The sequence below is a fragment of the Lacerta agilis genome, chromosome 8, assembly GCF_009819535.1.
Source record: "Lacerta agilis isolate rLacAgi1 chromosome 8, rLacAgi1.pri, whole genome shotgun sequence".
In the NCBI taxonomy this organism is placed as follows: Eukaryota; Metazoa; Chordata; class Lepidosauria; order Squamata; family Lacertidae; genus Lacerta; species Lacerta agilis.
The window spans coordinates 48,517,444-48,542,041 of record NC_046319.1 but is presented as its reverse complement, the minus strand read 5'-3'; the positions used below and the strand labels follow the sequence as shown (position 1 = coordinate 48,542,041).

The 24,598-nt window shown below is 43.4% G+C and overlaps 1 protein-coding gene across 2 annotated transcripts in view; it reads right to left on the bottom strand.

Moving 5' to 3' along the window:
• Window positions 1-7,320: 7,320 nt before the first annotated feature.
• GNAO1 (G protein subunit alpha o1) overlaps window positions 7,321-24,598 on the bottom strand; it is a 165,344-nt gene continuing 148,066 nt past the window's right edge. The window contains exons 7-8 of one of the 2 annotated variants that reach the window (XM_033157262.1): window positions 8,734-8,887; window positions 7,321-7,650 (exon numbers count right to left, since the gene is read on the bottom strand). In XM_033157262.1, the coding sequence (XP_033013153.1) occupies window positions 7,463-7,650; window positions 8,734-8,887 (342 nt within the window). In that variant the 3' untranslated portion in view covers window positions 7,321-7,462. Of the gene's footprint in view, window positions 7,651-8,733; window positions 8,888-24,598 lie in introns of those variants that run through there. The other variant, XM_033157265.1, reaches the window with a different exon arrangement.

Genomic DNA, 24,598 nt, shown 5'->3' with positions numbered 1-24,598 from the left:
CCCCCTTTGGGAAGCCTTACCTTGCAGTGCTGTTAGTAAACTATGAAAGAAGAAAAGATTCTTGTGATTTAGTTTTGCTTAGAGCGCAGCTCTTTGTTTTTATTGTTTTTAAAAAAGGAAATAAAATTCTTGATCAGTGTTGGAAATATTTAACAAACTTCTTTTTTGAACACTTTGCACATCTTCTCTCCCCACCACTCTCAAGTATCAGTGAATCCATACAGATAGTTTGTCAAACTACGAGCTCTCTTACTCTGGAGGGGGGCGTGTATCATCCTACCAGAAGTAATGTTATTACACAACAGTTGCCGATGTGTGGTGGATCACCTATGGGTTCACTATTTGGACACTTTGATCTGACAGCTCTTCCTCAAATTGCTTTGAAAGCGAAGTACAGTGGTACCTCTGGTTACGAACGGGATCCGTTCCGGAGCCCCATTCGTAACCCGTGATGTGCATAACCTGAAATGCCGCATCTGTGCATGTGCGCAACGCGATTTGGCGCATGAGTGTGATGTCATTTGGTGCGTCTGCGCATGTGCAAACCGCCGAACCTGGAAGTAACGCGTTCCATTATTTCCGGGTTTGGCGCATTCGTAACCTGTGTTGTACGCATCCTGAAGCATTCATAACAAGAGGTACGACTACATTTTCTGGATATATTTGAAGACATCAAATTAGAAAAGCCGTCCTCTGCTTACCTCCTTCCATCAATGCCACCTCAGTTATCCACATGGTGGCAGTCTTTATAGTTGGATTCTCCATCCGACTGACCCACTTCAGTTATCAGAAGGGTGAAAAAGAGAGTGAAACAAAAAGGGACTGGGAATTTTACTGAACTTTAGATCAATTCTTTTGGATGAAGCAAAGTGAGGCTTTTGTATTGTGCTCTTTTGCTTCATAATATTTTTTTACTTCCTGGCTGCACTTTCAGGAGGGACATAGGTGTGCTTGTTCTGCCATTTATGCCCCAGTGTATGCTGGAAGCTAAAGCTCAAGTCTGGTTTGTAACCTATTCACACAACCAACTTAGGTGTAAGCTGTTCGGTTTCGGTCACCAGCTGTGAAGTGGTTGCATGGGGATATCCTGGAAGATGACCTTTTCTAGGACTAGATCTGCATTTCTGGCTTAAATTATTGAAACGAGTGTGGGAAGTTGTATGTGGATTCTGAAATGGGGAGTGGGGAAAAACAGAGCACAAGTCTTGTGTTGCACTCTGTGCAACTGCCTTGTTCCTTCTCTGCTCCCTGAAAAACAAGGCCTAGCCATAAAGCAATGCTGAGGATTCCCCTAAGAGCTGGAAGGGGATTCTACTGCTTGCCTGTTGCAGCTGTTATCCAACCGGAGCCTCCCATAAAAAATCTGGTTCATGAGCTCCCGAGAAAACCAACACTTAAAAAACTTTGAATTCAGTGATCCTTAGTAATAATACTTCTGTTTTTATATAGGTTTTATATCTAGATATCTAGATTTATAGTTACTTATTTCTTTGATAGTGTTTATATGGTTTTGTCATGGCCTTTGGCTAGTACAATAAAGCTTATCTACATCTAGTAATAATACAGCAACACACAAAACCAGCTAGGGCCTATGGACACTTTGTTCTTTGCAAAGACACCGTAAACTGTTTCACGATTCGGAGGAGGTGAATCATCCCAGGGACAAGGAAAAGCACAGGGTGGATGTTCACAGAGTCTTAGGGTTCTATATGGATAGATTTGGGAGTAAGAGCAAAAGTTCTTGGTGTGTTTCTGTTAGGGAACGGAAATGCCTGCACCTGCCATTTTCAGAGGACTGAACGGGTCCATTGTCACCCACCTGAATCACACTTGAAAGCTGCAGCATCAAGAGAAGACTTCCAAGTCTGAGTAAGACAGTAACTAATTAATTCCCAAAAGAGAGTTTTCATACCACCTCAAAGACTTTTCAAAGTGGCCCCTACCTTCGGCTGCTATACAAGTGAAGATGAATCAAGGAATGTAGATGCATGTGTAAATACATCTGCACACATCTTCAGCCTTTTTAGGCCCAGGACTCGCTTTTTTACTGTATCCTGTGACACTTTCAATCTTTGGTCCCATATGTATGCATGTTCATACTGCTTCATTAGCTGTAAAGGAGAAAGAATTCTTGCAGAAGAGGAAGAGGGAAGGAGGTGTGGCATCTGCAACTATATTGGTATTAAAGGTTAAATAGTTTTGCCTTCCTTTGCATTTGGTCATTCCAAGTCTTTCTGTTTTCCCTTTTCCTCTCCACTTAAAACCAAAAGGGTGCTGAGGTCACTGCTGTGAGATCCAGCAGCTAAAGTCCATTGTCTTTTAAAGTCTATCACCCTTGGGGGATTCATGTCCCTTCTCCAAAGGAGAGTGAGCACCTCTGTCTGTTCTGGAGAGCTGTCCCAGTCCCCACTCTTGCCAGGAAGGCATGCAAAGACCTTCACAATACATTGCATATCTTAGATAGGGTTGTGGGATCTCAGGGCTAAGGGCCAAATAGTGCCCTCCAGGCCTCTATAGCTGCCCCTCCCCTGGTCAAACCCTTCACTAGCTCCACTCCATCCCCTTGAGTTCTTTTGCCTGGCTGGAGTAGGTATTGTGTCCATTTCACAGGCAAATAAGTCTGGGACCTAGGGTATTTTCTGGGTAAAGCCTCCTGCAGCAGCTTCTATGAGCCACGCTTCCCAAAATAGGACTTGAAAGCACTCTTCAAATAAAGGCTGTGCTGCGGGGTGGGGTGGGGGAGTGGCACCAGAACTCTTCAAATGACGGACACACAAGAGCTTGCTAGATCAGGACATTGGCCCATCAAGTGCACCATCCCATTATCAATGCTCAACCAGATGTCCATGGGAAGTTCACAAGCAGGACTGTGTAACTGTAACGGCCCTCCCCCATCCTCCAGCTTCCCAACGTTGGAGGAAGGTAGCCTTATCCTCCATAAATTTATCTAATCCCCTTTGAACACCACTTGAAGGGCTGGAGCGGAGGCAGAACTTGGCAAAGCCAGGAGAGAAAGCTCAGTTGCTGCTTTAAAAGGATACCCTTGGCCCAGCATAAGGGGCACTATAAAGGGACACACCCACCTACAATGCCCTAATGCATAGTAAAATCACTGTTCCCGGGACTGCCAGGGGTACAGGATGGAATGATACCTAAGCTGCAATCCTATGCACACATACTTAGGAAGCAAATCCCATGAAACTTAGCATGGTTACTGCCGAGTATGCACAGAATCCAACTGCACAATTACAGTTTTGGCGCACTAAGAAATCCAGTTTTCAAGATCCTTGTCAGGTTGTAAGACAGGGAGGGAGGGTGGCGGCATTTTCTGTTTTGCCTCAGGCGGCAAAACCTCTTGGGCCGGCCCTGGGCTAGATGCCTACATTATAGTTGAAATCCACTGCAGAGTCAGGCATACCGAGGTCCATTGAAATCAATGGATTTACATATATAACTTGTGTGTCAGTTTTAGCCTCAACAAGTGAGACCTTGAACTGCACCTGTTTAGAGCGTCGGCAGGCCATGCCCTTGTTCCTAGGTACTGCATTCCATTTCACCTCCTCTTCAGTTTTCTCTCTGCTCAGCAGACACTCGGAGAAATGCACTGGGACAATGTACACACCATACATTTAAAGCGCACCCAAAAAAAGAATTCTAGGAACCGTAGTTTATTCCTCAAAGAACTACAATTCCAGCACCCTTAACAAACGCTAGTTCCCATGATTCCAAGCCCCACCCCCCTTTGGAGGGGAAATGTGCTTTAAATGAATGTTGTGTATGAAACCTTAAGTTAACCCTGTGTCATCCTCCATAAGCTGGAAGGTGCCTCTCTAATGCAGGGAACGTCCTGTCTTCATGTGAAGTCACAGTACTACCTTGCAGGGTGAGGTCCACAAGGACAGGAGGCTCCCCACTCCAGAAAGTCACCCTCCAAGTTGTGGGGGGCGGAGATACTGGTAGCAACAGGGGGGAGAGTAATTGCACTTGTCCCTGCTGCTTCCCCCCACCCCCTTGGGTGCTTGAAGAGGGCAACTGGTACTCACTAAAAGTGGCTGACCACCCCAGGTATCCTCAGGGGTGCCAGTCTGAGGGGGGTTTGTTTGAGGACTCTATAAAAGTTCCCAGGATATGTCTATCATACACATACACCGTACTTGCTCAAAAGGAAAACCAGTGAGGGAACATAATATATATATATGTTTACAATAAAATGACTGTAGAATCAGAAGGTGAGAGAGAAAGAGCCTCAGTGGTACAGACAAACATTCTCTTTATTAAGCTACACATGAATTTTTTTCCATTAGTCAGAGAAAGAAATTGGCAGTGTCTAATAAGATCACAGAAACCTCACCGATTGGTAATAGAAAGGCTTAGAAAGACCTGGCGCTTTATATATATATATATATATATATATATATATATATATATATATATATATATGCATGTGTGTGTGCATGTGAGATATATATATATATATATATATATATATATATATATATATATATATATATATATATGAGAATTTCTCTTTATTTTATTCTGTTTTTTAGACAGGTGCAGTTGGCTTTTTCCAGCAAAGGTACCTCTTAAAAGTGAAACCGTGAAGACATCCGATCGCTAACCAAAAAGTAGATATGACAAAGGGTCATGAAAATGGTGGCTTTTTTAAATAATGTAAACACTACATTCGATTTTTGTTTTACTTTTTTTGGTGGTTTTTTCTGGTGTGTTTTTTTATTTTTTTTAAAGAGATTATTTTATTTTTTTCTTTGTTTTTTGTATTTTTCCCCCTTTTGTTTTTGCAGCACAAACACCCCCACATGAGAGAAAGAGAGAGAAAACACCATTCACCAAAAGGAAGGATTGTAAGGGCAAGGGTGCGAGGGAGGAAGAGGAAGCATCATGAAAAAAAAGTATTCACAGGGAAGCATGGTGGGGGATTAAAAATGAGAATGGAACAACAAAAATAATGCCCTCCCAATTTAAACTAACCCACTTAAAAAAAAATTAAACAGAAAAAGGAAAGGACATTGGTAATGCATAACACAGTGTCATTCAGAGGGGGGAAAAGTCAAAGACAAGAGCATTTAGGGAGGCCAAAGACAGCTGTGCTTATTATTATTATTTTTAAAAATACAAATCCAGAGAGTGAACGAGACAATTCAGAACAGTGAATCATTATTAAACGAGAAAGTTAAAGAGACATCCCTCTCTGCTTGCCTGGCCCACTCTGAAGGCAGGTGTATCGGATCATCGTGTAGACAAGAGGCTTTTGGGGAGAGAATGTTTTCCTGGAGTGGGCAACAATTAGTACAGCAACGATTAAAATACAAAGAGCCACTAACAATTCCCACTGGGATTCTGTTGCTGACAATCTTTTTGCACCTAAATGTTACCACCTACAAGGTCATGGCTAAGGTGAGTGAGATGCAAGGGCAAAGGAAGGGACTTGCCTCCGTTATCCCATCCCCCCTGAGCAAAAAGCAGCACCTGTAATAGTAGAATGGGAGAGGGAAACTGGGAGGCCCATAACTCCTCCATTTTATTTTATTTTATTATTTTGCTGCATTCCCCATAGATGTAGGGTGTCTTGTTGGCTGGGCAAGCAGTTCCTGAACTTTCTCGGCTGATCCCCAATAGCTGGCAACCCTCTATATGAAAGGTTGTCTTAATGGCCATTAGAATCTACCAAGACTTAAGATGGCGGTTTGTATGGGTCAGACTTCTGCTTGCTCAAAGGTGTTACCCTACCAGCGCCAACAAGCAACCAGAACCGAGTCCAACAGAAAATGTCTCTCTTAGAATGGGTTCACAATGCCATTGTGTGTGTGTGTGTGTGTGTGTGTGTGTGTATATTTATAGATCTCTGTGTTTTGTGTGTTTGTGTTTTAAATAAAGCAAGAGGGGAATCAGGGGTGGGGAGAGACCTTTCTGTTCTTTTCTTTCTAAACAAAAACCGTAAGGAAGTCAAATCTTTAATTTCTCTTCTTTACCCTTTCATCATCATCATTTTAAAATTCTCTTTTTGTTTGTCTTAGGTTCTAAATGTAAAGGCTAGTCTAAAACCAGGTTTTACACAGCAAACCTACAGAAGTGCACAGCCACCATTCCAAAAATTCAGGACATCAGACACTGAGGCGATATGGAAGGCTGCGTGTCTTTATACAAAGGCTCAAAGTTCATGCTACTAGTGAAGAGGATCTGCACTGGAGAATCAGAAATGGAGAGTTGGGGTGGGGGGTGGGAGCACGGAGACCCAGAATCAAATATATTAGAAACGGAGTAATCCTCCAGACGAGAGCCAAATAAAAGCTGTACTTAAATTGTGATAAGGGGTGGCGGATGTTCTCCCCACCATTTCTCCTTCATAAAGAGCTTGAGCAAGGACTGTTTGTGTGAGAGGGGGAATTCTACCACCTGACCTGCGGGGGTGGGGGGTGGGAGGGATGCTATTTCAGTTACAACTTTCAAATTGCTGATAGAAATCCCCTTTGCCAGTCTCCCATGCTGGTTTAAAGAAGCAGAGACAGAAGCAGGCCCCTTTCTTCATACTCCTGAAGGATTATATATATATATATATAAACATGGTCAATGAAGGGTGCTGGCCTGTCACCTCTATTCTAGCCCTATTCTGTTTCTTTCTCCCCGCAAGCCCCTCCCCCTCAGTCCCCCCCCCCTTTTAATAGGTTTTAACTACTCCATAGCTGAACTGAACTGAGGATCCCTGAAAGCCCAGCGCCCCTGTGGCAAATGATGCAGTGTAGATGGTGCTACATCTTTTTTAAAAAATCCACAGGAACTGGGCTGGGGAAGCCATCCTTCCCCGCTCATACCCTAAAGCAGTCTTAAAAAAATAATATTACCACTTTTTTCTTTTCTTTTTTTAAGAAAGTTGATTCCTTTTAAAACTCACATAGTATTTTATGCTATGTGGACAGCGAGTTCAGAAAAAATTCAGAGTATGGTCTTTTTCTTTCTTGTTGTTTTCCAAAAGCATCTTTTTGCAATGGATTACCTGCCATGATTAGTGCAATCCGATGCATGTCTACTCAGAGGTAAGTCCTGCTGCGTTCAATGGGGGCTTACTCCCAAGCCAAAAGGTATAGGCTTGCAGGCGACGTTACTTTAGCAGAAAGGAAGGGTTTTAAGGTGATGTCAGGGGCATCAGTGCTACCCAGTACTCTTTTGAGGCAAACTAAAATAAATAAATAAAAGGAAAAGGAAAAATGTTTTTATATAAAAAAATTTCATTATGCCTTTTTATTTACCAACTTGCATGATTCATCATCATCATCATTAATAATAATATTATTGTGTCTGTGTTTGCATGTGTGTGTGTGAGAGAGACTCATATTTTGTTTTGCCTTTTTTTTCAAATATTTTATTTTATTTTCCTCTCGCTGTGATTGTTTCCAAATAAGTTGCTTGCTATACAGGATGGGATGGAGAAAAGGGAGAGGGGTCAGTATAAGCCGCAGCCTCGGAGGTTGTTGGCAATGATGATGTCGGTGACGGCATCGAATACCACCTGGATGTTACCCGTGTCTGTCGCACATGTCATGTGACAGTAAATCTCCTTGTTGGGCGAGCGGTTTTTGCTTTCAAATTGTGCTTGGATATAGGCTGCAGCATCTTCGTATGTGTTGGGACCTGAATAGAGAGGGAGGGAGAGATAGGAGATATATATATATATATACTGTATATATAAACATTATAAAAATACAAAACTCAGCACAAGTTAAAATGGTAGCTATAAAACAAGAACAGGAGAAGAGCCTGACTACTCAATCAGGTCTATCCAGTCCAGCATCCTGTTCTCACAGTGGCCAACCAGATGGGAAACCTGCAAGCAGGACTTCTCAATGAACTGCAAGCAAAATTTATTCATGGGAATGATGACTAATACCAACCAAACATACTCCTCTGGGCATACGGATCTTAGAATTTAGGAAACAGCCTCACAAAGGTGACATCTTTCTGTTCTCATAGTGGTCGACCACATGCCTAAGGAACTCATGAACATACTCTCCTCACTGGTATTCTAGAAGTAGGATTCGTAAGGATGTGGGAAATAAAGGTATTGGAAATGTGATCTGATGCTAATGTGGGAATTGGGCTCAGAATATAATGAGCTATTTTCCTGAAATCAGCTTCATTTGCCAAATCCACTTCCAAATCAATCTGAGGTGAGTCCACTAAATTAGGTGGATCTGAACCATTTCTCCCTAATCTGAATGCATATTTGAAACAAACACCCACACCCCTAGTATGTGTTAAGGCTCAATGATCACTCATTTTCTCAACATGCTAGTTTTAAAAAAATATATATTAATAATACTGGGAGTATTTTTATGTTGGGGAGGGGGGCTTTCAAACTTGCAACCCCCCACTTGCCCTGTGAAATGGCACAGCTTGGCAGAAGCTGCCTTGCGTGATTAGTCTGATGCTTTTTTTCTGCTAACAGACGGACACTTCCTTTCCACTGATGAGAATCTGCCAACTCTCTGTGACATCATGGTAGCTCAGCTGATGCCCCGGGCAGAAAACAGGAAGGCAATCAGCCAGAGTATGTAGTCTGTTTTCTAGGGGAGTTATCTCTCAAGCAGGACTGGATCAAATATCTCCTGGTTTACACTTGGGGTTCTAGCAGACTCTGCTACATGGGTGAGTCTGTTGTTTTTCGTTTGCTCCACAGCTGGGATCTTGAGCACCTCAGGCGCTGCCACCACATACCTGTATATTCAGGGAAGCAGATGGTCAGAGGTGATTTCTTGATCTTCTCACCAAACAGGTCTTTCTTGTTGAGGAAGAGAATGATGGAGGTGTCAATGAAGAATTTGTTGTTACAGATGGAATCGAAGAGCATTAGAGACTCATGCATGCGGTTCTATGGCAAGGCACATATAGGAAGAAAAGAAAAGAAAGACAAAGAACAAGAGAGAGAGAGAGAGAGAGAAACAGAAAGAAACAGAAAGTTAGGATTAGAGAAAGAGAATAGTTACCGAACAAGCAACTGAGAAATGGTCAAAGATCCACGTGTACCAAAAACCCAAAGTTACATATCATGTCAAGAAAATGGGTGGTGTTATGATGTCTTCAGACCTATTCTCCACCTAGCTTTTCTGTGTCATTTGGACAAAGCTCTCCTGGAAAGATATGCCCATGAGAATTATAGAGAAACAACAGTTGTCATATCTGTCAATTAGGATCAGCTTAAAAAAAGAAGACGCCTTTCCCAGCCTGCTGCCCTCCAGATGCTTTGGGCTACAATAGCCACCAACCCCAGCCAAGACAGCTGTATGATGTTCGGGCTGATAGGAATTTTGTAGCCCAAAGCACCAGACCCTCCAGACCCTTACAGAAGCCATCCCATTTTTCCTTAGGACATCCCTATTTTCATCGGACATATGTTGGAGGGTATGACACATCTGTAGGGCAAGTAGGCTGGCCGGAGAAGGCTGAGCAAAAACATCTCAGAGCAATGAGCTCTCAGAACCCTTCATGATGTTTGGTTGTTAAAGAAACAAACAAAAAGGGCTGAGCCTAGGTGGAGAGGACAGAGAAAAGATATTGCTGGGGGGACATGGAAAATGTCCTGTTTCATTCTGATTTTTTACAAGGAGATTAGATGATGTTGGCTATTTAATGTGCATTCAGTCTGATTTGTTTTCAGGGAGGTTAGATGGGATTGTGTCAAAGGAAGGGTTATCAGTACCCTTTCCAAGGCACTTCACCATCACTTTCCTTATCGCATAAACCCACTCTTTGGGGGAAGCAGATTTGTTGTTCAAAACAACCCAATCAGCTATAATGAAAGAAAACTGAATTTGCCCGTGTGTGATTAGATCCCACCTGAAAGCAGGGACAGTCTGGAAGCATCAGACTGGCTCAACATGTTGTGCAGGAGGTGTTGCATAGAAATCATTAAAACTTAGGCTAGGAAAGTTTTCAGGTTGCTCCAAGAGCTCCTGGTCCAAAGAAATACAAAAGTCAGCCATTATCTGGATCTATGTCTAGAGCTAATCATTCTATAAACAGCTGCAGCCCCAAACAGGCCTCATTTATTTGAGGGACTGATACCCTGCTGTTATGTACTGAGCTAATTCTAGAACAATAGGATCCAGAATGCAGCAGTCTGATTGGTCCACAGGAGCCACCCAATCCAGCTCCAGGTGGAAGTGAATCAGCGACCTGATTGGCCTGCAGGAGCAGCCAATCAGGCTTCTGGAGGAAGTGAATCTGCAACCTGATTGGCCTATAAGAGTAGCCCTGAATCAGCCAATCATGTGAGGCCCATTTTGTAAATAATGTATATATAGCAGACGTTTTGGGGAAAGTTTCATTCTTTGCTACTACCAGCTGAATAAAGAGCATGAAATTCACACTCGACTCCAAGTATATTTCGCCTGCCTTTCAAGAAAGCTATTTCCAATCAGTATCTTCTCTAGCAATTTGACTCTTCTTACTCCCAAACCTTGGACCTTGGTTCCCAAGGGCTTGCCTCCCCAGGTTTAAAACTATCTATCTATCATCTATCTATCTATCTATCTATCTATCTATCTATCTATCTATCTATCTATCTATTCTTATGAGACATACACCTTTATTTAGAATACAGTATTTCTAGGCTTTTTTTAGGATATAATCCTCAAAAGCCAGGTTATAATCAGAATCTAAAATACTTTAAAGCATAAAACCAACTAGAGGATTTTATAACTAATGGTATAAAAGTATAAAAATGTATAAAAAGTTATAAAATAGCACTTTAGAGTGAGTCTAAAACATTTTAAAAATGGTTTATAGCTTTCAGGAATTTCACACACAAAAATTAACCACTGAAATCTTCCCCAATCTGGTACCCTCCCTAGGTTTTGGACTACCACCGTCCACCAGCCGAAGTCAGCTGATGGAGTTGTAGTTCAAAGCATGCAGAGGGCACCAGATTAGGAAATGCTGCTCTTTGAAATACATGAGCTTTTAAAAGCCTTCTGAAGATCTTTATAGCGAGGATCAAAAGTGCATTTTGCTGGAGGCCCAGTTATGGAGCTCCCTTCGAGTTCCAGTGCATAACACTGACGCTGATCAGTATTGACATCTCAAAAAACCACAGCAGCACAGAGTCACCACCTGACTTTCTCCATCTAAGCCTTAGTGTCACCACTTGCATATCTCCCAAAAAGATGATGCAGATTGGCATAAACATGCACGTCCAAAGCGAGATAAATGTTCTTATATGGTCACAGACCCAGCATAAATAAATTAATACACCAAAATAATACAATTTCCAACACACACTGAGTTAAGAAATATGATACTTAGAAGGACAGAAGCAAACAAAGACAAAATTAAATCAACAAACCCCTTTATGGTCTTTGCAGCAGAAAGTAGAAACCTATCAACTGTTTCCATTATTATCTTGTTCATGTCAGCTAATAAGTAAGTTAAATACCATCCAAAAGTCCTTCTTGAGTTTCCCATTTTTTCATATTCTTTCTCAGGGCACTTGAGAGAGAGTCTTTAGACTTTCTTTACTGTTTGGGTGAATGAAGGGTTGAGCTTAATTTAATGTTACAAGATGGCTATGGGTGGTGTTTGTCCCCCTTCTCACCATTTCCGCAAAACATTTCCTTAGTGCTCCTTCCTGGCTACCTGCACTTCCTGATTTAGAAAAACTCTGGGGGGAAAGTTACCGGTATGCTATCTCCCCGGAGCTTTAACTAAAACATTTGATGACAGGAAGGATGGCTACCAAGTAGAAATAGGGAAGAAATTTGATTAACTTCACATTTAAAGGTGAACCTACTTAATTCACACTTTCTGAAATAACACACAAACCAAAATAGAGTCAACCTTCAAAATGGACACTTCTCTGAATTCTACGACGAGTTCTCCAGCGAAGTGTAAGGACACTTCCCAAAATCAACACACCCTGTTATCAGTGCTGGGGAAGGGGAGGGCATTTACTAAGCCAGAGGAGAAGCAGTCACATACTGCTGGAGTGAGAATCCTTTATAGCATGGAACTGTTCTCTTGGGTGGGTGATGGAGAGTGAATACTTGTCCCAGGTGACAACTGGGGGTGGGTTAAGCCTGATCTTGTTGTACAGTAGGTATCTCCCAGTTTGATGTTTCTTAGCACTGGCTGATAGAAAACCTGTTGGTTTTGAATAGCTGGCTGTGTGAGAGTGTACTTGTCTCTGGTATGCGTCTGGGAAATGAGGGGGTGGGTAGGAATGGGGTGCCTATTTCCAACCCAGTGATCACGGGGAGCGGGGTGGCAGGATTCTATCATAAGACACAGGATATTTTTTGGCACAGTCCTAATGTACTAATCTACTGCTCCTGTGTCTTTCAGCAGCTTCAGGTGCAGAAGTCAACAGTTCAGTGTTCTCCTGGCTCATGTGTGTGCACACTGCATGCTGCTGTTGAAGGAACAGCTTTGAGGGCTGACTGAGAAAGCTGGCAACCCTGACCAAAAGGTACCTGTCTCATTGAAGTCACAAGATACCTGACTTGGCTTCTTTGGCTCCTAGCTTCCCCTCTGCTTGCCACCTCTTGTGGGGGTAGACATTGGCTTTAAGCCCTGTAGCCATAAGAAAAGCCTTGTTGTATCAGATGAAAGGGATATTGTTCTTGGAATTTCAGAACCTAAGAAGGGCCCTGCTAGATCTGGCCAAAGGCATATTGAATCAAGCAATCTGTTCTCACAGTGGTCAACCAGATGCCTCTGGGAAGCCTGAAAGCAGGACAGGAGTGCAGCAGCACTCTTCTTCATCTGTAATTCCTGGCAACTGGTTTTCAAAGCCACTGACAACCTTATCCATCATGAATTTGTCTAATCCCCCTTTAAAGCCCTGAAAGTTAGTGACCATTGCTAGCTCTTGTGGGAGCAAATAGTTTAGCGATGGAGAATACTTCTTTTTGTCTGTCCTGAATCCTCCAATATTCAGCTTCATTGGATGACGATCCTGAGTTCTAGTATTATGAGGGATGGAACAAAACTTCTTCTCATTCTTTCTGCAACTCTGCCATGCAGAATCCTATCTGCCTCTACCTGCCTTCTATTATCACATGTTCCCAAAGAGACGGGACAGACTTCCATCGTTTTCATAAACTAAGCTGGCACCAACACCTTCTAGTGCACAGCAGATGGAAAAATAAGTCTGCAAATCACATGACTACCCTAAAGTTAGTCTTTGCTGGCTCTCAAAGAGGCATTGCCCTCAAGGGAAGCATGTCTGTGTCAGGGCTGAGCCCAAGAGAGAGTTTTAAAGGGGCCTCTTTGACCTCCTGTTCCTTTGAACAGCTGGGCCATTTGGCTTCTCTACTGCATCACAATTAAACACCCCTGCATTCATTGGAAGAAGAGTACATTACAACAGTTCTGGCTATTAAAACCTGCCGAAAGTCAAACACAAACCACCCCATAAAACAATTTGCCAAGTCAGAACCAGGAAATGGGATTCAGATACTGTACTGGGAATTGACTGTCCAGAAACCGTATAAATAACACTTGTTACACAGATAATTTTCTGCTTTCCTGCTTTGTTTTGAGTGCCACCATGTATTAATGGCTGGGGATCTTATGTAGGAAAAGAGCTTGTTACAAAAGCAGGTTGGCCGACTGGTGATTGCATCTTGTGTAAGATAATGACTACTGTACTACAGGTACTTTCAGGCACAAAGCAATCTCCCCTTTGGAAGAATGGTTTGCGATGGTGCGATGAGGAGAATACGGCAGGAAAGGGGGAAGCCTTGCAGCCATTTACATGAGCAGGATTTAGGAATGTAGAGCTTGTCTACAGAAGTCTCTTCAACATGAGGCCCTCTAGAAATTTTGGGCTGCAACTCCCATTAGCCCCAGTCAGTGTTGCCCATCAGCCACCATCCAGTAATTAATCTAATTCAGCCAACATGGAGCTGCCCAACCGTTGCTGGACCATCCCTGACCATTGGCCATGCTGGTTGGGGCTGATGGGAGTTGGTATCCCATCTGGAGGGCATCATGTTGGTTGTCACTGATCTAATCCTTTAAAAAAGACACCTGCAGCACAGCCCTTTTGATGTTAACTCCAATGTTAGTCCCACTGTGGTCAACAGAGTCCCAAGTAAGCGTACTTAGGGCCGCAGCTTTACTCCATCGTTTTGCAACTGTGCAGAGAGTGTCTACGCACACACAATATGTATGTCCATTGGCTTTGTTCAGAACTTTAGCTGAAAGTGTAGTCATTGGGTGTCACCAACTCAGTACAGCAGTCACCAACCCAGTTCCTTACCCCATGCATCCACTTAATGCGCAAAAAGGATGAAACATTCTACTTACCATGGAGGAATCCTCACTGGGTAGAAATTTCCTTATGAAGAAACATGTATTATGCCACTCACAAACATATCTATCGCCCTGTTGGATCAGGCCAAAGGCCCATCTAGTTCTACATGTTGTTCTCACAGCAGTCAATGAGATGCCTGTGGGAAGCCCATAAGCAAGACCTGAGTGCCACAGTGCTCTCTCCACTGCTGATTCTTAGCATACTGCCCTTGGCAGTGGATGCAGATCAATATCACTAATAGCCATTGATAGCCTTATCTGCCACAAATTTGTCTAATCCTCTTTTAAAACCATCAAAGTGGGTGGCCATCGCTACAACTTGGTTATGGGCGTTCTCTAGTTTTAACTATGCACCATGTGAAACAGTACCCCTTTTCACCCATAACAGACAAAACTGTTAATCATTCTGTGATTTCCTTGAGGCTTTCTCAGAAGAGGAAAACCCAATAAAATATCTCAAACGCTAGAAAAGAGCTGGCATTTTATTAACATTTGGTAACTAATAAATACATTACTGACAGCCAATAAATTATTACAATAAGAATCAAAAGACCTATTAAATCAACAGACAGTCATTCGCACTCCATACAAAATGACAGTTAATAATGGTTCAGAACAATCAAATGTGCAAAAAAATTAAAAACAAGATTCAGCAACTAACCAGCAAAGAAAAAGTAGGATTTAGCAAGCATCAAGGGCCCTTCAAAATTCTTGTATTTATTTATTTAAAGCATTTTTCTAAATAATAATAATAATAATAATCTATTGTGGGGGGAAAAGGGTGGAAGGCCAATGACGACAAAGTATAAAGATGGTTGGAATGCAAGCTTAGAGAATATAGCTGAATTGTTACATTAGGACAAGGGCAAAATGGTTTGTGCCAATCTAGTGATGCATGCACACAAGAAGCAGGCTTTTTAAAGTGAATAGCTAGCCTAGCCTTCCACAACCTTTGGATTTTGTGGACTACTATTCCCATCAGCTCTAGCATCATATAGCAGTGCTGGATTGAGATGATGGGAGTTGTAGTCCAAAGCATCTGGAGCGGACCAGGTTGGTGGAGGTTGTCCTAACTGGATGATGAACTGTGTCTGCAAACTTTGCGTGTGGGTCATCCCACAATACTGTTGGCACGGGTGCATGTGTGAAACCAGGGTGAAAAATTGGGCAAACCCACCAGTTTAGGCCCTCTCCCCACATCAAACAATTGATAGGCACCATGACTGATTTTCTGACAGGGAATGCATCTGCCGACAGTGGGACTGAAGTCTTGGCTTGAAAACCTGCTTCAAGGTGCAACCCAGAGTGCACTCTGAAGGGTTTATATCAGGGATGGGGAACCTTAGGCCTCTCCATCCAGCACTCAATACTGGACCTGCTACACACTCTCCTTGAATGCTTTTGACCGGCTGGAGTGTGACTTAATATAATGTCTCTAGCTTGGCAGGATGAAGGATGGAAATTGTGTGTGAGAGAGAGTGGAAAACTCTGGCATGTGTGGCTTGAATATAGTTTAAAGGTAAGACTCATACCTGTTAGTCTGGCCACTTTGGCCTCTGACCACACCTTTGGCATATGACCCCCCAGACAGGATTGTGTCCCTCAAGCTAAAAAAGCTTCCTTACACTACCCCTGGTTTCCTCTTTGGAGGAGTCTATAGTGAAATAAATGGGTAAGGACTGAATGAATGAGTATCAAGAATCTCTCCAAGCCACAAAGGAAAATCTAAGAAAAGAACAAAGTACAGTCATACCTTGGTTTTCAAACAGCTTAGTTCTTGAACGTTTTGGCTCCCAAACGCCACAAACCCGGAAGTGACTGTTCCGGTTTGCGAACTATTTTTGGAAGCCGAGTGTCTGACAGGCTTCTGATTGGCTGCAGGAGCTTCCTGCAGCCAACCGGAAGCTGCACTTTGGTTTCTGAACATTTTGGAAGTTGAACAGACTTCCGGAACAGATTCCGTTCGACTTCCAAGGTACAACTGTAGTGTGAACTGGCTGTCATCTTGCAAACAATGGGTTGTAAACAGGCTTCCACATGCACAAATGGCACGGTGCACATTTGGTACACATCAAAATGGCTGGACTCATCTTCTGTGGCCAAAAGGAAAGTGCTGCTCTGCTCCAGAGACTCTAGCTCAGCAGTCAAGCACCTGCTCTGCATGCCAAAGATCCCAAGTTCAGTTCCTGGCATTTCCAGTTTCGATGATCTCATAAAGCAGGTGATGAGTAAGCATTCTCTCTGAAAAGGACCCTGGAGAGCCACTAGCAGCCAGAGGAGGTGGCTACTAGCAGCCAGAGGAGCAACTAGAGGTGAAGGAGGAATTCAATTTTGCTTGCATTTTAATGAGAAACTATCTAATTCACACTTTCTGAAATAGTATGCGTTTGGAAACATGGATATCCTTAGAGGCGCGTCTCCAAATTTTGTGATTCAGTTCTCCAAATTTTGTGATTCAGTTCTCCAAATTTTGTGATTCAGTTCTCCAATCAAAAAATATTTTAAAAATGCGTATGTTAAGGTAAAACATGCATAAGAATGCATCTATTAGTGAAAATAACATGAAAAAACAATTATACTAGGGGAATCATTTGCAAAAGTGTGTGTATTAGTCAAAACTGCACACAAAAATATACTTATTGGGAGAAATTTGTACTGTGCTGACGAATTTTCATTAGGATTTGTTTTTTTAAATCTCAAATTGCTGCAGAAATGTGAAGAACTGAATTTGAGATGGGATAAAATGAAAAACTTAAGAGAACGGAAATTGACAGATTCAGCCACCCCTAACTTCAACACTGGTGATGGAGCAGCTTCTTCCACCACACTTCGAAAGCAGCTTAGGGAACACAGGGTGGGCTTCAAGACACAGAGCTCTGTCCTTCAGTCCCTCATGGCTGCCCCTGTGGCAGATGCCACACCCTGTTTAGTGGTAGGGTCGACCCTGACCTAGTCTATTTCACTTATATAGGACCCTGCTTCCCTGGAACACAAGGGAAGTTACATTGGAGATCTTGCATCTAGGCCAGTGTTTTTCAACCTTTTTTGGGCAAAGGCACACTTGTTTCATGAAAAAAATCACGAGGCACACCACCATTAGAAAATGTTAAAAAATTTAACTCTGTGCCTATATTGACTATATATAAAGTAATTCTCTTGAATTTTTCAATTTTTCCCACGGCACACCAGGCAACATCTCGCGGCACACTAGTGTGCCGCGGAACAGTGGTTGAAAAACACTGATCTAGGCACTAACCACAACTAGGCTTGCTTAGCTTCAACAAGGTTGCTGCATCAGGCTCCTTCAAGTCATAATCAAAACTGCAGGTTGCTGCGTTGGCTCACTAAAAAAAGTAAGATAAAAAGAAATCCAAAAGCTGCAGCTTGGTGATCCCTTTGGTTACGACAACCAAAGAAAGGCCACAAAGGAATGAGCAAGCTTTTGACTTCAGAAAGACTCTTTGGCCCCCATCCTAGACACACTTGAACCCACTGAACTCAATGCAGCTTATTTCTGCATAGATCCATAGAGGATTTTGTTTGGTTTTGTTTTGTTTTGCTTCACATCCAGACTGATTAAGAATTGCTGGGGACACATGAGGCCACCACCTTGCTGAAGCTAAGCAGTGCTTGAGGGTGACTGCATGTATCCCACCTGGGGCTCCAGGACTGAAGAAAGGTGAGTCAAGAGCAAATTCAAAAGATTGCTCACTGCTCTGCACAGTTGTCCTTTGTGACCATTCACTGGGTTTCAATAAAGGGATTACCTTGCCATTACTACTGATGTGGTGCTATGTCAATTTCACGCATTAAGATGAACGTAACTGAGTGGACCAGGTGTCAGGAGACAGCATCGTCAGGCAGCTGCCAATGGCAAAATGCTAACTCAAAATGCTGGCTACAGCCACTCAGGCTCCAGCAGAGGAAGAAGGAGAAGCAACACTCTCTCAGTGCGGAAGCCCAGTTGGTTATGGCTTGCACCCACCATTTTAATTCGCTCCCCTCGGTGCCCCCAAGGCCCTGACGTAGCATTGCTCTGGAGTTGGATACAACCCTAAGTCTTTAGACAATTCATACAACTCTTTAGACAATTCATACAACTCCTGTTTTCCAGTTTTGCCTTTGACTTAGTAGATTTTTTTTTTTACTGCACTTCTTATGGTTTATGATACTAATCCTATGTTTTAGCAATGTTATTAGAATTGGATGGTTGATTTTAACACTGGGAACGCTCTGCTCCAATCTAACCTATGAAGAAGGTGTTTATAAGGCTGCAGAGATTCTACAATTATTCTCAAAAAGAAGACTTAATAGTGTTTTGTTTTGTTTTTTTAAACCACAGCTTGGAAATTGCTGGTCACTGCCACGCTAAGGCCTAGAATACTGCCAAAACTTTCTTTTCTGCAATCAGCTGAAAACAGAATTAAAACAGTGGTTCAAAATGGCAATGAAAACATTTTTTATCCTTCCAGTACCAAACACAGGTGGTATGTGCCAACAGGACAGTAGTTAAATGAGGCTGATGAGAAACAAGAGGGGTGTATGTATGTCAGCATGCTTGGAGGAATCCCAAGGTGCCCTGTATCTCAATAATAGTGAGAAGTTCCCTGTATCAACAACAACAACAACGGCGACAACTCTCCAACAGAAAGCAGCTCAATGAAGAATGATCGTGAGCACTAAGCACGGGTGATCATGGGATGCTCAGAGCATCTTTTAGGAGGAAGGATACAATGCAACATTATATACAGGCCCCACTCATTTTTATCCAGTAATACCACCCCATGACTAAGATCTTTCTTTAATGTTTATCTACCCACCCCACCCCCATTTTTCTAACTAAAAAAGCCACACAGGTCATAGCCTTTCCTAGGAAAGGTTCTTCAGTCCTCTGGTAAGTGGCTAACTCATAAGGTAGCAGTGGGTAACCTTAGGTCTGAGGGGTGTGTGTCAAATGCAGCCCTCCTGGCCTCTCAATCTGGTCCTCAAGACTCTCCCCAGGCTTCATCTGGCATGCCACCTTTTTTTTCCAGGCCACACCCCTCCTCAGCTTCACCCTGCACCTTCTTGCCTGGCTGAAATGTGTCCCTGAACTCCCATAATGCCTCTTGCTTATCTGGACGGAGGATAATTGTTGGGACATCAGTATCATAGGAGGAATTCACAGTCAGATTTGCACAACAATGGCTGTGCAATTGCTATCCATGAATATAAGGTAGATACATACATCCTGCTAACTTCCTAACCATCTCAACTTTCATTCAAACCAACCAACCAACCACCAAGTTTCTAGATCTTATGGCTGTGACAATATGCTTGAATTTGAACAAGCGTGGGTGATGACTTTAAAGTCTCTGTCCCTCCCTTGTTGTTAAAAAGACAACTCCCAAAGGCATTGTGCAAAATAATAGAATAGACTATGCACATATGCTAAATTTACATAATTCATACAGATTGTGGTATCCAGTTTAACTTGGCACAGAAATTGGATTTATTGGATGCAGAATTTCAACTACTTTAAAACACAGACTATGTGTACACCCATAATCTGAGCATCACAGGCACATTAATGTTGGAAAAGGCATAAACACTAAAGAAACAAGCTGGTTTTTTTTTCTGAGTGACCCCACAAAGGGATTTACTTTGGTACTGAATGTTGAGTTATTGCCATTTCAAGAACAGCAGTGCTCTATTCTGCCAATGGAAAAGAGGAAAGGAAGAGCACAGTGGAATGAATATGATTGCTGTGGTTACCAGAGGTGGTTGGTGCCTACTGAGATGGTAGGGAGGAAAGCAGGGAGGTCAACAGTAGGTGGTGCCAGAGGCAATGACAGGTGGGGTCAACTATAGTTTTATCTCCATTGTCCTCCACCCAGCTGAATTCTACAAGGGCAACACTGAGATTAAGGAGGGGAAAGATGACAGGCAGTTCCAATGGTTGCAAATAGAAAGGCAGACAGCTTGGCTCAGGGCAGACTGAGGCCTCATTCACCCTCGTTCATAGATCAGCCTCCACTGGTGGTTAACAGTCCTTGAAGAGGGCCATTGTAACATGAGGAATTTTGGTTGAAAATTTGGCACTATATAAATTACACGGACACACATCTGGTTTTAGTAGTGGCACAGGTTTACAAAGGCAACTAGTACTGAGTATATTGCTGAGAGAGAGAGAGAGAGAGAGAGAGAGAGAGATCAAAGTCCTGTTCAACTGCCATGAGATTAAGGCAATAGCAGATTAAAGAAGAGGTCTCAGGACTCTGTTAATCTTGTACAGGAGCATATTCCAGGCAACATTTGCTTTACTAACAATTACCACCTGATTTTGTGCTCTTAAAAATGAGCACAACTAGGATTCCCCATAAGTTTGCTTTGAAAATGTGGGATGAGGGAATCCAAGAGTTCTTCCCCACATCTCCATGGGTTCAAGGCCCCTTATGGTTTGGGATATTGAGTCACATCTTTTAATGCTCACATTTTAGTGCCCTGCTACAAGGTTTGGCAGTGAAATGTAGGGCTTTTCAAGCCTTACTCACCTTCGGCTACCAATAATCCACAATGACATAGGGACTTGAGCTCCCAGACAACGTTATAGAACGAATGTAAACAAGTCCATCTCAAAATTTGTATTTTTGAATTCACTCATCAGAGTAAATATTTCATCTATTTTGAATTTTCACATTCATATACCAGGCATGCACATTTCAGTCCAAATTAGCTTCAGCTCAACTTTGTTAAGCCACTTCTGCCCTAGGAGGTGGTGGAGTTGTGGGCATTCATGACCCTTTCACATGCGCAGGGGTGTGGTCAGCCCTGCGCGATTGCAGGGATTCCCGGCTGCGTCACTGCCCAGGCAACCAAGCCGATTGCTCTGGGGGTGTGGCCTGCTTGATTTAAGCAGGACACAGAGGGAATCTCATCCCTTTTCACGCTTCCAGATGCTCCGGTTTTCCCACCCTCCTGCCCTTTAGGTTTTTTCATCTCTTGACCTTGCTATGGACTTTGGTTGGTCACCGTTGAAGGGCCTGGTAGGACTTTTTTCCACTTGGCCAATTGGGCACCGGCCACTTGGTTTTTGCCTACCTCGTAGCAAATTGTCACAACTTTGTAAGGTTTGGCGGTTAGGCATTGGAATATTGCTGGAGAAGATTGGAGGGGAGGTAGCGCCATCACCTCCCCCACACATTGAAGGGTATTCCTTTAAAGGATTCTGGGGGTGTGGCCCTGTACGAAGCCTGAGGAGGCAAGGGCCTAATGACGACCGCTATTGGTGGCCCCAGGGGAGCTCCTAGTTGATGAGCATCAGCAGGACTCCCCCTACTGGTGGTTAACCCTTTCCAGACTCAGTGCAGACGGGCGGGAGTCAGATATAGTCGGTTAGGTCCAATGCCTAAGCCAATACCACTCACAATCTGTAACCAATAAAGTTGTGGCCTTTTTTAGCCCAATACCCTAAAATACTGTTGTCAAGTGTCTTATTCAACCTCGTGGGGTGGGGGGTCAGAACCTTGCCACGCAACTATTGTTGCTGTGACACAATGTCCTTTACCCGTCTATTTGAGTCTGAGGTCTTTTCCTATTTCTTGTCTTCTCTCTTTCTGTCACCTTCACTTACCCACACATCATTCTGAAACTGCATTTGGCTTGATGACACTCCAAAGGAAACCCAAATTGAAAAGTCCACATGGGCATTGGTATAACACTGCAAGAACAATTTGTGGATGACTCATTGGAGTGTGTGTATGAAAACTTCATCTAATGAAAAACTAATCCCAACATATTAGGATTTTGCCAAAATCAACAGACAAATCACTGAAGGTGTCCCTTGCTCTATTGACATATTGACTTTATACCACTTTAATGGCCACAACTTTGTTCACCCTCAAAGAATCTTGGGAACTGAAGTTTGGTGAGGCTGCTGAGAATTCTTCATTAGAGATCCCTAGTGATGATGGCTCAGGACATTTTGGTGCATGAAAGAAAGTACCAAATCCTTATGTGGAGACCAACACTTTAGAAAGTTTCACTTCCTGCCTTCATCTGCCCCCTCATTTCACTCTGCTACATCACCTTGCTGAGGAGGAGGGTCAGCCTTGATCCCAGGACAATTTGCTGACTACAGCCCCAGGATTTCTGAAGACCACATGTGGCCCTCAGACTAATCTCCAGCCCTCTGCAAGCAATCAGTTCAGAAATAGAATCTGTCCCGCCTCCTGGCAGCCTACTGTGCTAGGAGAAAGAGAGAGATCAAGGGAGGGAATAGAGGGGGGAAGGAGGGAAAGAGAAAGAGATGGGGGAAAGGATGGAGCAAAGCTCCATTGGCTCTGGCTCCACCTACCACTGCCTACTGAAGAGGGATAAATAGGAACCTAGAGAGCTCCTTACACCAAGTCAGACCACTGCCCTATCTAGCATATTAGGGACTGCACTGCCTGGCAGTGGCTCTCCAGCTCTGCTGGGAGACACAGGGGGTTGAACCTGGGTCTTCCGGCATGCAAAGCAGCTGCTCGACCTCTAAGCTACTGCCATTCTATCTACAGTACAGTTACTGCCCTCAGGCGTTAACATGTGCTATTTTTTTCATTTGGGGAGCACACATCTGTTTTAATGAAACCTAACCCAACAACCAGGTACTGTGTACTTTGTTGAGAATGCCAGGGCTAACTTTGGTGAAGGCTTCATGAAAGGCTGAGGGAAGCCTTAATGAGAGCACACTTGGAAGCATGCCGGAGTGGTTTCTGCAAAGCTAAGCGCAACTCCTGGGATGAGGCGGAGCTGAAAGGGCCACAGCTTGGTGGCAGAACATCTCCTTTTTTAAGCCAAAGGTTCCAAGTTTAATCCCTGACATCTCCAGGTAGTGCTGGAAATTTCCTCTGCTTGAAACCCTGGAGAATTGCTGTCAGTCTCTGCAACCCTGTCCCTCCCAAACAGGGAGGCCTAACTCGTGTATTGAGTGTGCCTTATGCTACCTCCTGCAACTTTCAAACCCACCAACCTGTCCTTGGACCTCTTTCTCTCCTTGCCCAGCCCTTCCTACAAGACCTTCCTTGAGTTCCCGGCCCTTCCTTCTTCCTCCCAATCTTGCTTGTCTGCCTACCTGTCTCTTGCCCACCTGCTCCACCAAGTCGTGCACCTGACCCCTCTCTGATCTGGATCAAATCCTACTCTGTCTTCCATTGGACCTGATTCCATCCTTGGATTGCAAATTTCTTCATTTTAAGCCTGCCCATGCACTAGGCTCATTGCCCCCCACTTCCCAGTAAGCTGCCGAGAAATGGTATTGCCAGAAGTGTGTGTCACACCACAATGTTTCTTGTGTAATTTCCCATGCTTATGGCCCTCTTGAAGCAAAAGTGCAACCACTCTAAGCAGGGCTGGTTCTGAGCACTCACCCTTGCCCACAATGCACCAGGGCAATGAAGCATCCCTCGGGGACATTCAAGGCAATTGCAATCGTGGTTGCCTGGCACTCATCAGGGCACTGGAAAAGGGGGTTGAGGATAGCAGCAGCTACCTGAAGACACAAGATCTGCCCAGTCCCTCCTTGAAAATGGGAGGGGGGGAGGCCCCAGCCCCTCACCTCTGCATGATACCCTGACACAGTGGCTGCATTCTGTTTCACAATTTCCTCCTATTGACTTCCACATTATATTTGAGCTTTGACATGTCATAAAAACCACTCCCAGAACTATAGTAGAATATACTGCAAGCCTAGTGCTAATTTCTGTGCCATCTGGTTCCAGAAAAAAACAATTCACAAATAATATGGAAATGAGTGCACTGTTCTATGATGGGGGGGGGGGGTTATAATACAATAGATCAACACAGCTGCCTGAATTTTTGGACATACCAGAATTTAGCAGTAGCACCACTGTCACTGGGACTCTGTACTGGGTCAACCCACGCCCCCTATAAATCTGATGAGTAAGCACACATAACTGAAACCACACAATTCCTACAAGGTGGTTCACAAGCACTTTTACCAATTAATAGCTGAGGGCTGTCTAACAAACAATAATTTATCAGCAAGCTGCCCCTCACAACCCCCACAACACTGTGGAAAGGGTTATAAATAGAAACACAGCAAAGCAAATCTACCACAAAGACAGATTTGAAATGATGATGAACACTTTCAAAAGGCTGAGGTAAAAACTGTTATTAGCAATGTAGATGCATTTGGATCTGGGTTTTTTCTAACTTTCTACCTTCAGGCAAACTGTTGCAGAGGAACCTCTGCTCCCTGGAGGGAACTCTGCAACATGTCCCAGGGCTG